This window comes from Trichechus manatus, unplaced genomic scaffold (genome assembly GCF_000243295.1).
Source record: "Trichechus manatus latirostris isolate Lorelei unplaced genomic scaffold, TriManLat1.0 scaffold00225, whole genome shotgun sequence".
In the NCBI taxonomy this organism is placed as follows: Eukaryota; Metazoa; Chordata; class Mammalia; order Sirenia; family Trichechidae; genus Trichechus; species Trichechus manatus.
Window position 1 is genome coordinate 3,389,415 of NW_004444161.1, and position 12,972 is coordinate 3,402,386.

Consider the following 12,972-nt stretch of genomic DNA (forward strand, 5'->3'; position numbering starts at 1 on the left):
GTATGATTTTTCTTTTTTCTTGTCTTACTACAGTGATTAGAATTTCTAGTCTTATCTTGAATAGGAGTGAGAAGAGAGGATGCTATTACTTTGTTGCTAACCTTCGTGGGAAAGCATAGTCTTTCACCATTAAGTATTATGTTAGCTATAGGTGTTCTGCAACTGTTCTTTATCAAGTTGAGGTATTTCTCCACTATTCCTAAATTGTTGAGAGTTTTTATCATGAACGAGTGTTGGATTTTGTCAAATAATATTTCTGCACTGATTATTATGATCATAGGATTTTCATACTTTAACTTGTTGAATTACATTGATTGATTTTTGAATGGTGAACTAGCCTTGCATACTTAGAGTAAATCTCAGTTAGTCATGATGTATACTTGCATTTCTTTTCTAATATTTTGTTGTTAATACTCCCATCTAAGTTCATGAGACATATTGGTATGCAGTTTTCTTTTTTGTGCTGTCTTTTTCTGGTTTTAGTATCTGGTAACACTAGCCTCGTCAAATTGGATGGTGCTTCCTCCTCTTCCAATTTTCTGGAAGACATTGTATAAAATTGTTCATTCTTCTTTAAAGTTTTGGTCGACTTCTCCCGTGAAATCATCTGGGCATGGAAATTTCTTTTTCTGGATTTTTAAATAACAAATTAAATGTCTTTAATGGATACAGGGCTATTCAGATTATCTATTTCATTTGGGTTGATTATTGGCAGTTTTTGGTTTCAAGGAACAAATCCATTTCTTCTACATTGTTGAATTCATGATCATAAACTTGTCTGTAGTATTTCCATATTATCTTTTAAAGTCTATAGTATCTGCAGTGAGATCTCCTATTTTATTTCTAATATCGGTGATATGTATCTTCTTCATTTTATTGATTTTTTTTCAAAGAATCAGCTTTTTGTTTTATTGATTTTTCTCTGTTATTTTCTGTTTTTAATTTCGTTTCTGCTCTTATCTTTATTATTTTCTACCTTTTGTTTGCTTTTGATTGACTTAGCTTTTCTTTACCTTGTTTGTTGAAGTAAGGGCTTAGATTATTGATTTAAGAACTTTCCTTATTGCTATTATATGTATTTAGTGCTATAAATTTCCCTATCCTCACTGGTTTAGCTAAATTCCACAATTTGATATGTTGAATACAGATTGCATTCAGTTCTACATATTTTATAGTTGTTGCCGCTGTTTTCTTTGACCCATAGATTATTTAAGTATGTGTTGTTTACTTTTTACATTTTGGGGGATTTTCCTATTGTCTTTGTTAATGATTTCTCATTGGATTCCATTATAGCCAAAAAACATTCTGTATTATTTCAGTTATTTTAAATTTGTTGAGGTTTGTTTTATGGGCTACAATATAATTTATCTTGGTAATGTTTCATATACGCTTTAAAAAAATGTGGATTCTGCTAGTTTTTGGATGAAATGTTCTGCACTTTTCAAGTAGATCCCGTTGGTTGATTGTGTTGTTCAAATCTACTATATCCTTGATAGTATTCTGTCTAGTACATCCATCAGGGTATGGGGGGTGATGTGTTAAATTCTCAAATATAATTGTGAATTGTACAGTTCTCCTCTTATGTCTATTTTTTGTTTCACGTATTTTGAGGGTCTGTTTGATGTATATACATTTAAGATTGTTATATATTCTGGGTGTACTTGTCCTTTAACATATAAAATCTCTGTTTTTGTTCCAGGTAATTTTCATTGGCTGATGTCTACTTTATCAGGTATAAATATGGGGAACTCCTACTTTTTTGATGAATGAAAGTTCAAAACATATCTTTTCCACCCTTTTACTTCTATCCTAAATACGTCATTGAATTTGAAGTGAGTTTCCTGTAAGCAGCACATAGTTTTTTTGTGTTTTGTTTTAATCCACTCTGACATTATCTGTCTTTTGATTTATGCATTTAGACAACTTACGTTCAAGGTAATTATCAATATGTTAGCTCTTAAATCTGCCATTTTATCATTTATTTTCTGTTTGCTTCATCTGGTTTTCATTCCCTGTTTCTCTTTTCTTACCTGCCGGTGGGTTTTGTAAAATTTTTTTTACAATTTATTTGTTTATTTATTTTTGAGTGTATCTCTTTACAAAGAGTTTTTTTTCTTTTTTTCATTGTTCTTTCAGTGAAGGTTTACTGAACAAATAGTTTCTCATTAAACAGTCAGTACACATATTGTTTTATGACTTTGGTTAACAACCCCACGACATGTCAACCCTCTCCCTTCTCAACCTTTTTTTTTTTTTTGGTGAAAATATACATAGCCAAAGAAACACCATTTCAAAAATTTCTACATGCACAGTTCAGTGACATAGACTACACTCTTCCAATTGTGCTGCTATTCTCACTTTAGATGAAGGTTTACAGAACAAAATAGTTTCTCATTAAACAGTACACGTGTTGCCCTATGACAATGGTTAACAACCCCACTACGTTGACACTGTCCTTACTCAACCTTGGGTCCCCTATCACCAGCTTTCCTGTCCCCTTCTGCCTTCTAGTCCTTGTCCCTAGACTGCTGTGCCTCATTAGTCCCGTTTGGTTTTATGGGGCTGTCCAATCCCCAGCTGAATGGCGAACCTCAGAAGTCACTTCTTCACTGAGCTAAAAGGGTGTCTGGGGGCCGTACTCTCGGGGTTTCTCCAGTCTCTTTCAGGCCAGTAAACCTGGTCTTTTTTGTGTGAGTTAGAATTTTGTTCTACATCTTTCTCGAGCTCTGCCCAGAACCCTCTGTTGTGATCCAAGTCAGAGTAGTCAGTGGTGGTAGCTGGTCACCACCTAGCTGTACTGGATTCAGTCTGGTGGAGGCCTTGGTAGCTGTGGTCCATTAGTCCTTTGGACTAATCTTTTCCTTGTATCCTGTTCTCTTCATTCTCCCTTGCTCCTGAAGGGGTGATACCAGTGGAGTATCTTAGATGGCTGTTCACAGGCTTTTAAGACCCCAGACGCTACTCACCAAGGTCAAATGTAGAACATTGTCCTTATAAACTGTGTTTTTATGCCAATTGAGCTAGATATTCCCCGAGACCATGGTCCCCACAGCCTCCTACCCAGCAATTCAGTCCCTCAGGGAGTTTGGATGTGTCTATGGAGCTTCCATGACCTTTTCTTGTACAAGTTGCACGGGTTTCCCCAGTATAGTGTACTGTCTTACCCTTCACCCAAGATACCACTTATCTATTGCCTATTTAGTATTTCCCCCCCACCCCTCCCATCGCTGGTAACCAACAAAATTGTTACTTTTTTTGCATAAACTTTTTCATGGGTTTTTACAATAGAGGTCTCATACAATATTTGTCCTTTAGTGATTGACTTATTTCACTCAGCATAATGTCCACCAGTTTCATCCATGTTATGAGATGCTTCACAGATTCATCATTGTTCTTTCTCGTTGCATAGTACTCTATTTTGTGTATGTACCATAGTTTGTTTATCCATTCATTTGTTGATGGGCATCTAGGTCTTTGTATAGTTTTTGAAGTGGTTTCTCTGGGCATTAGAATATACACATGTGTCTTAGTCATCTAGTGCTGCCACAGAAAGACCACAATTGGATGGCTTTAACAAAGAGAAATTTATTTCTTCACGATAAAGTAGGCTAAAAGTCCAAATTCAGGGCATCAGCTCTAGCGGAGGGCTTTCTTTCTGTCAGCCTTCTCATCAATGTTCCCCCGGACTAGGAGCTTCTCCGCACAGGGACCCCAGGTCCAAAAGACAAGCTCTGCTCCTAGCACTGCTTTCTTGGTGGTATGAAGTCTGCCTGTCTCCCTGCTCACTTCTGTCTTTTATATCTCAAGAGATTGCCTCAGGACACAATCCAATCTTGTAGATTGAGTCCTGCTTTACTAACACAACTGCCACCCATCCTTCCTCATTAACATCATAGAGGCAGGATTTACAACATAAAGGAAAATCACACAATACCAGGAATCTATCATGTTATTAAGATTAGCTGTCTCCCTTGAACAATTTAGAGATATGCATTTCATGAGAAATGTTTATAATCAATGTTCTGGCAGAAATAATTACTATTCTTCAGTTTCTTATTGGTGTAACTGTAACTTTCTAAGATTGTGGATTTGATTCATAATATTAAAATTCACAGTTTAGGTAATTTTTCTTTTCTAATCTATGATCCTTTTATTTCTTTTTTCTTTCCTTTTTGCAATGTTAAGTGTTAGTGGTGAGAGCAGAAATCCTTCCCTCATATCTAATCATAGGGTGAAAGTATCCTGTCTGTCACCTTTAAGCATGATACTTAATGTAAATTTTTTGTAGATGCCATTTATCAGTTTGAAGAACTTCCTTTCTACTCCAAATAAGCTGAGAGTTTTTATCATTAGTGAATGCTGAATTTTATCAAATACTTTTATGTATCTATAGAGATGATCATACTGCTTTTCTTTCTTAATCTGTCCATATAGTGAATTACACTGTTTGATTTTTTATTGTAAATATATATATATAACACAACATTTGCCACTTTAACATTTTTCATGTGTGTATTTAGTGACACCAATTACATTAATCATTTTGTGTAACCATCAACAATATCCACTGGCAAATTTTCCATCACCATAAACAGAAAATCACTGTTTCCTAAACAATGATTTCCCCTTTTCCACTACCTCCTACTCCTGGTAACGACTAATAAATTTGGATTTCTATATATTTGCTTATTCTAAATATTTCATGAGTGACATCATAAAATATTTGTCCTTTTGTGATTGATTTCACTCAGCATAATGTTTTCAAGATGTATTCATGTTGTAGTATGTAGCAGGACTTCATTTCTCTTCATAGATGAGTGGATTGACTGATTTTTTAATGTAAAACCAACCTTATATTCCTGGTATTAATTCCATTTGGTCATGATGTATTAACTTTTTTATATATTGCTAGATTTGATTTTTTAATACTTTATTAAAGTTTTTTTGTGTGTGTCTGTGTTCAAGAAAATATTGTCTTTAGTTTTTATTGTTGTTTGCATATTTTCTTTTTCTTTTGTAATGTCTTTGGTTGTAGTAATAGGGTAATACTACCTTCATAAAAGGAGTTAGGCAATGCTGTATTCTCTTTTTTTCTAGATAAACAAACTGTGTAAAATTGGTATTATTTGTTCCTTAAGTGTTTGTTAGAATTTATGAGAAAGCCATCTGGGCTTGCTTTATGTGAAAGTTTTAAAATATTAATTTGATTATTTTAGTAGATATAGTGTAATTCTGATTACTTATTTCCTCTTGAATTGGCTTTGGTAATGTGTATCTTTAATGGAATTTTCCATTTCATCTAAATTGTCAAATTAATAGGCATATGGATATGCATAATAGTTCCTTTTTATTTGTTTTATTTGCTTGTTGTATCTGTTATAAAGAGCTCTCTTCAATTCCTTTATCTCTAACTTGAAACACTGAAGAAAAAGTCCTGTGAAAATATGAGTGTATTTCCAAAGGAAAATGATATTTATAATGGGTATTGAAGGATTGGAAGAACATTAAGAGATAAGGAAAGATATGCTAAGAGAACAAAATACGGTAAGAAAAAAACGTTAAAGATTTTAGGAAATGAGGGAACAGATAGAAACAGATTGAAGTGCTGTTCAGATATAACGTAGTGTTTCTGAAGAGAACAGTTGAGTAGTGACAAAGAAAACAGGCGGAGGATGATTGAGGATGGTCTTAAATGTTATATTACTAATTAGGTTTTATTCTGTAAGACATGAGTCAGATAGCCATAACCACACAATGTCCAGAGAGTAGATGGGAGCCTAAGGATTTCTTTTTTTAATTTTATTTTTTTTATGGTACTTTAGATGAAGGTTTACAGAACAAACTAGCTTCTCATTAAACAGTACATATATTGTTTTATGACATTGGTTAACAACTCCATGACATTTCAACACTCCCTCTTCTCAACCCTGGGTTCCTATTACCAGCTTTCCTGTCCCCTCCTACCTTCTAGTCCTTGCCTCTGGGCTGGTGTGTCCCTTTAGTCTCGTTTTGTCCTACGAGTCTGTGAAATCTTTAGCTAAAAGGCAAACCTCCGGAGTGACTTCATTACTGAGCTACAAGGTGTCCGGGGACTATATTCTCAGAGTGTCCTCCACTCTCTCAGGCCAGTAAGTCTGGTCTTTTTATTTTTTTGAGTTAGAATTTTGTTCTACATTTTTATCCAGCTCTATCCGGGACCCTCTATTGTAGTTCCTGTCAGAGCAGTCACTGGTGGTAACTGGGCACCATCTAGTTGTACTGGACTCAGTCTGGTGGAGGCTGTGGTAGTTGTGGTCTATTAGTCCTTTGGAATAATCTTTCCCTTATGTCTTTAGTTTTCTTCATTCTCCCTTGCTCCTGAGGGGGTGAGACCAGTGGAGTATCTTAGATGGCCGCTCACAGGCTTTTCGGACCCCAGACATTACTCACTAAAGTAGAATGTAGAACATTTTCTTTATAAACTATGTTATGCCAGTTGAGCTAGATGTTCCCTGAGACCATGGTCCCCACAACCCTCAGCCCAGTAATTCAGTCCCTAGGGGAGTTTGAATTTGTCCTGGAGCTTCCATGAGGGAGGCTAAGGATTTCTTGATTAATAAGTGATAAACATGTTCCTGAAAGTAAAAATGTGCAGGACTTAACCAAGTTGGCATTTTTCTCATAACTGATTAATGTGAGCATTTTTTATAGCTTTGCTGATCCTCAGATATCCTCTTTTGTGAAGTGGCTATTCAAGTTCTTTGCCCAATTTTCTAATGAGTTGTAGTTTTCTCAGTGATTTGAAGAACAGCTGTACATTCTAGATATAGGTCCTTTTTCCAATATGTGTTTTGTAAATATCTTCTAAGGATTGTTATTTTTAAGAGCAATATATATATATAAAATATATTCTAAGTTTTCAAGTTTTTATTTTAAATTTATCAGTTTGTTTTTGCTTTGTTTAAGAAAATGTTGCCTACTCCAGGTCATAAAGTTGTTCTCCTATGTTTTACTCCCATAGCTCTATGATTTACTTATGGCATTTAGATATAAAACCAATCAGTGTGAGGTACAGATAAAGATACGTCTTTTCCACATGGATGTCCAATTGACTAGCACAAGCTATCGAAAAGACCACCTGGCCTGTCTATTTTATTTCATTGGTTAGTACCATATTATCTTAATTTCTATTGCTTTGTAATAAGTCTTGGGAGTGGTTTGGGTCATGCAAAAAATTAACATGCTTGGTTGCTAACCAAAAAGTTGGAAGTTTGAGTCCATCCAGAGGTTCCTCAGAAGCTTTAGAAAAATTAGCATTGAAAACTCTATGGAGCCAGTTCTACTATGACACACAGGGCATTGCCATGAGTTGGAGTCGATTTGACAGCAACTGGTTCTGTTTCTGGTATAACAGGTCCGGATATCTGGTAATGTAAATTCCCATGATTTGTTTTTCTTCAAGATTCCATGATTCTTCATGGCACTTAGAGTCTATACATTAACTTAAGGTTTAACTTTTGATGTTTAAAAATAAAATAAACCTGACAGTATTTTTAATGTGATTTGGTGGTACTAACCAATAGGGTGCTTGGCTGCTAATCAAAACTTCGGAGGTTTAAGCCCACCCAGAGGCACCTTGAAAGAAAGGCCTGGTGATTTACTTCTGAAAAATCAGCCTTTAAAAACCCTAAGGCACCCAGTTCTTCCTTAACACACATAGGGTCGCCATGAGTTGGAATTAACTCAATAGCAACTTTTCTATTATTATATTCAATTTACAGATTAATCTAGAAATAACTGACATCTTTATAAAATTAGTTCTTTCAGTTGATGCGTATAGTTGTGCATTAATTTCTCTTAACAATATTTTCTTGTAGTCAGTATAAAATTCTTGCACATATTTTGTTAGCTTCATTTCTGTAATTGATAGTTAATAAAATAATAATAAATGGTATTCATTTTCAGTTTCATTTCCTATTTATTGTTTTTAGTTAGAAATTGAGTATTGTATAATGATATTGAATCCAGAAACTTTCCTCCACTAAATTATTAATTTTAATAGTTTGTAGACACATATTTTCTAGGCATAAAATAATTCAGTAATGTTAGTTCTTCCGGCAAGAGGAACATGATACCAGAAATAAGCATGGATATGCAGACTGGCATGAAGTACACAAGAAAGTGTAAACTGGGCAAATGCAATAGAAATATTAAGTATGAATAACAACAGTTTTTTTCCATTGGTTCTAATCTTTATAACGTTTGTTTCTTTTCCTATTAATTTTCCTATTATTCTGTCTAACATGTTCAGTAACATGTTTAATAGAAATGGAAAGGGCATGAATTCCCTGTTCCTTTCTCAGTGTTCAGAGAAAATATCATGCAGTTCACCATTGGATATGATTGTTGCTGTACAGTTTTTGGTGTTCTTTTGTGTTGTCATTTTTTGCTAGTTATTTTTTATTATATAAACGAAGTATCCTATTTCTTGTAGGCTAAGAGTGTTTAATGAATGGATATTGACTTCGATGAAATTATTCTTCTGTATTTATTGAAATGTAATTTTTCTCATGTATTCTATTAATGTGAATGATATGATGTATATAGTACAGATAATATTTCTAATATTTAGAAACTTAGAAATATCTTTCTGGGTTTAGAAATATCTGAAACCTAACCCACTTGATTATGATGATAGATTATCTATTTTACAAAATGCTAAACTTGATTTTCTAGAACAACATTTTAAGAAATTTTACATCTACTCTCATGAAAGAAATTGGTTGTCATTTTTTTATGTGTAATGCCCTTGTTAGCTTTGAGGATTAAGATATTATATGACTCATAAAAATAGTTTTATAAAAGTCCTTCTTTTTGATCTGTAAATGTTCATGTAAAATTAGTGGTATACATTTCTTATATTTTTTTGATAATTCACTCATAAAGCTATCTGGGACTGAGCAATTCTTTGTAACGCTAATTCAGTCCATTGAATATTTATTTCTAGTGTAAGCTTTGGTAATTTATAATTTCGATAAATTTATTTATTTATCTAAATTGTCAAGTTTATTGGTGAAAAGTTGTTCTTAATATTCTTATTCTTTTCATTAGGTAGGCTCTATTGTGATGTCTATTTTCCATTTCCTTTATTGTTAATTTTTGTTTACTCCCCTTTATTTTCTTCATAAGTTTCACTAGGGTTTTATAACATTTTTTAAAATCCATTCAATGAATGTTACATGCTAAATGTTGGTTTTCTGTATTATGCATTTGTTATGTATTTCACTGATTTAATTCTTAGTTTTATCGTGAATCTCTTCCTAATTCCTTTAGATTTAATGCATTGTTCTTTTCTTATTTTTTTTGGACAGGTAAAGCTAAATCATTTTCTTTAGAATTTTTGTGTTTAGAATGTTCTGTATTTTTATTCTATATATATTTTATATGTCATGAGATATTATTAATATTTTTCAGTAGAGTTAACTTTTATTATATTTACCCTTATATTTATTCTTTCTTGAGTACTTCATACCCATCTGTGAGTCCATATTTCTTTCTAGTATCATGCTCCTCCTACCTGAATAATTAACGTTAGTGCTTTTTTGAGAGCAGACATTTTGGCAATGATTTCTTTATCAAAAGAAAAGCTTTATTATCCTTCATTCTTAAAGGATATTTTCATAAACTAAAGAATTCTAGGTAGGGAGTAATATTTATTGAATATATTAAATAAGTTTTAAATCCTCTAAATTCCATCATTTTGTTAAAAGCAGCCATCAGTGTTATTGTTATTCCATTAATATATGAACCTTTTATGTCCGGCAGCTCTTAAAATTTATATTTGTCTCCGTTTTCAGTAATTGTATTATGAGTTGTCTAGTTTCTTTGTGTTTATCGTGCTAAGAGTTCACTGACCTTCTTAAAGCATTGTGATGATATCTTTCTTCATTTTTGGAAAATTCTCAGCCATCATAACTGTGAATATTAATTTATTCAATCTTCTCTCCTATCTTTAGCTGAGACACCAATTGTAAGGATGTTAGACCTTTTGATATACTGCAAATTTCACTTACCCTATTATCTTTTTTTAAATTTTTTTTGTTTTGTTTTGTGCTTCAGTGTGGAGATTGACCCTCTTTCCTGTTAACTAATCCAGTGTTCTTCTCTGTCAAGTCTACGGTTCAATCTGTCCACTTGAGTTCTTAAATTTAAACATTTTATTTTGTAGTTCATTAGTATACTTTGGATAATTTTGTATAGATTCCAAGTTACTGGTGAGAATCTACATTCTTTCACATATTTTGTTCCTTTTTCTCTCCTCTTCTTTAAAATATTAATCATAGTGGTTGTTTTCTCATGATCATCTTATTCTATATATGTCATCTTTTACAGTTTCTCTTTTGCTTTTGCTATTTTATATTCTCTATTATTGACCATAAGCCCTTGCCTTTTGGCACTTCTGTAAATTTTGTATTGTATGCTAGATGTTACATATAATAGAACTATGTGGTTGTTGTTAGTTGTCATAGAATTGATTCTGACTCATGGAGACCCCATGTGTGCAGAGGAGATTGCTCCATAGGGTGTTTAAGGCTCTGACCTTTGAGAAGCAGATTGCCAGGCCTGTCTTCTGAGGCACCTTGAGTGGGTTCAAACTGTCAACCTTTTAGCTAGTAGCCAGGTACATAACCATTATCACCACCCAGGGACTCCTATATTAGAACCATAGAAGGTCCAAATGGTATTACCTTCCACTTAAGAGGTTTCTGTCTTTCCCCTGTTAAGATGATAGGGTAGGGGACTGACTGAAATTCAGTACAATTAGCAATGATATAGATCAGAGAAAAAAGTGTAGTTTAAGTAAGACTTTGTCTAATTCTCATTTACTCATGTTGTTCAGTCATGGCCCTCCTGGGCTTCAGCTGCAAGCCCAAGAACCTATATTCCTCAGCTCTGCAAGTTCCTAAGAGATAAAGTCCTGTCACTCAGAGCCTCACAACCCAGTGGTCTAGCCTCCTGCCCCTTGCAACTTCAAAACCAGTTGTGTGTCTTAAAGGGGAGACAGTCCATGTGTTTGAGGCAAGCCCTCTTTCACTAGGTCTTTTCTTCCTAAATACAACAAGATTGTAGATGGTTTTGCCTTTTAGAATTTTAAGCCAAGCTTCCCAACCTCCCACAGAAGACCTAAACTCAGTAAGTATAGCTTGGGGAAACCGATATTTAATTTAAGCACATATGTTTTTTACTTTATCATTCTAGTCTTGTCTAAGCACTGATGTGTTTTCCGGTTAGGCCCTTTAACTAGTGGCTCAAGCATGATCCTCAGTTGACATCTAGAATGATCAAGTGCTTTAGGGGGGTAAAGCCTGATAAATTTGAATTGTTTACATTCTCTGTACTTTTTAGATTATCTAGACTTTTTGCTTCCATACTCTTTAATACCTTTAAAATAAAGCTTTTAAAAATGTATTTGGTATTTTCTGGGTTTTTTTTTTTTTTTTCAGGGAACTCACTGGCCTGCCAAAACTTACTACCACCTACCTAGAATTGAAAGTCTATTCTTTATTCATTTTATAACCCAAGAAACCCAGAGGTTGAGTGACAATGCTATTATTGTCCTCTTTTTTATATTTTATATACTCAATTGCTATATTTTAAAGGTGACTGTCACTAAGTACAAGAAATTTTCCCAAAATGGTTAAGGGGAGTGGTAAGGAAATAATCAGAAAACTTTTGATGCCTCCTGACTCCTGCTTTCTCTGTTACACCAAGACTAATATTGTATCAGTCAGAGTTCAGTAAGGAAAAGAAAAATCACACCTACCTCTAAAGGGAGAGAGTTAACTATAAAGAAGAGGGTAAATAGCAGTTGAAAACAGAACAAGTTGAAAGAGACACTGTGCTACTAACTAGTAACTGCCCATGAAGTTCTATTGACAGGAAGGAGATGTCACTCATGAAGCTGGAAAGCACGCAGAAGAGGTTTGGGTTGTTTGAACCTAGAAAACTGTAGGAAAATCCTCATAGATCTAGGGCTCAGAACTCTCAGCAGAAGGCACTCGTAAGCTGGTGCTGGAAACTTGGGGCCTTGGTAGACAGCTCAAAGAGCTGGAACTCAGAACACTGAGGGTAAGTCAGTGGCCAGCTGTGCTGGTAGCTATGAAGCTGTCAATGAAGTTGGTTTGGGGAGTAATTAAAAAAAAAAAGGTAGAGACTGAAGGAAACTACTGCTACCAGGTTGAAAGCTGTTACTGAGGCAACATGGAAATGAACAGTAAACAAACTGCTTCCCAGCTTTCAGTCTTTCTTTTGGCAGAATGTTATCGGGCAAGGGCTGGCCAAGCAGAAATGTTGTTTGTAGGGATTACAAAGCAGAGTACAAAAGGCAAAGAAGTTTTGTAAGAGACAGCACCTTAAAAACTGGTATACCATCCCTGAGCCGTGTCTTTGGTCAGCAAATATAAAGAGATGAATTTCAGGAAAAATAAACCTTCAAATAGCTTAAAATAATGAAGACTAAGTAGAAACATGCTAGAGATTACTTTTTTTTTTTTTTAATAGCAAATATTTTTGATCCCGACAGAGAATAGATCTGCGAGTTTTTCTCTCTACGGTCTCCTGAAGATATGCACTAACATTTCTACTGCAGAAGACTAAACCTTGATGCATGAAAATTTTTCTTTCTTAGCGGTTGAGTTTACTACTTGAAATTCGCAGCGATGGCTTTGATTTCACAGACTGAGTCTGAACTCTTTGTCCTCCCCTCTGAAATTGAGTCTGAACTCTTTGTCCTCCTTGCTGAGGCTGGGTCTGAACTCCTTGCCCTCCTTGCTGAAATTGAGTTTCAACTCTTTGTTCACCTTGCTGAGGTTGAGTTTGAACTGTTTGTTCTCCTTGCTGAGGTTGAGTCTGAACATCTTGTACACTTCGTTGAGGTTGAGTTTGAGCCATTTGTTCTGTTTGTTGAGGTTGAGTTTGAGCCACTTGTTCTGT

At 34.4% G+C, this 12,972-nt stretch overlaps 1 protein-coding gene across 1 annotated transcript in view; it reads right to left on the reverse strand.

Moving 5' to 3' along the window:
- Positions 1 to 12,663: 12,663 nt before the first annotated feature.
- The window catches only part of LOC101342210 (disintegrin and metalloproteinase domain-containing protein 21), a 2,885-nt gene continuing 2,576 nt past the window's right edge, over positions 12,664 to 12,972 (reverse strand). Inside the window, exon 2 of the mRNA XM_023742919.1 lies at positions 12,664 to 12,907. Coding sequence (XP_023598687.1) covers positions 12,664 to 12,907 — 244 coding nt within the window. The remainder of the gene's footprint in view (positions 12,908 to 12,972) is intronic.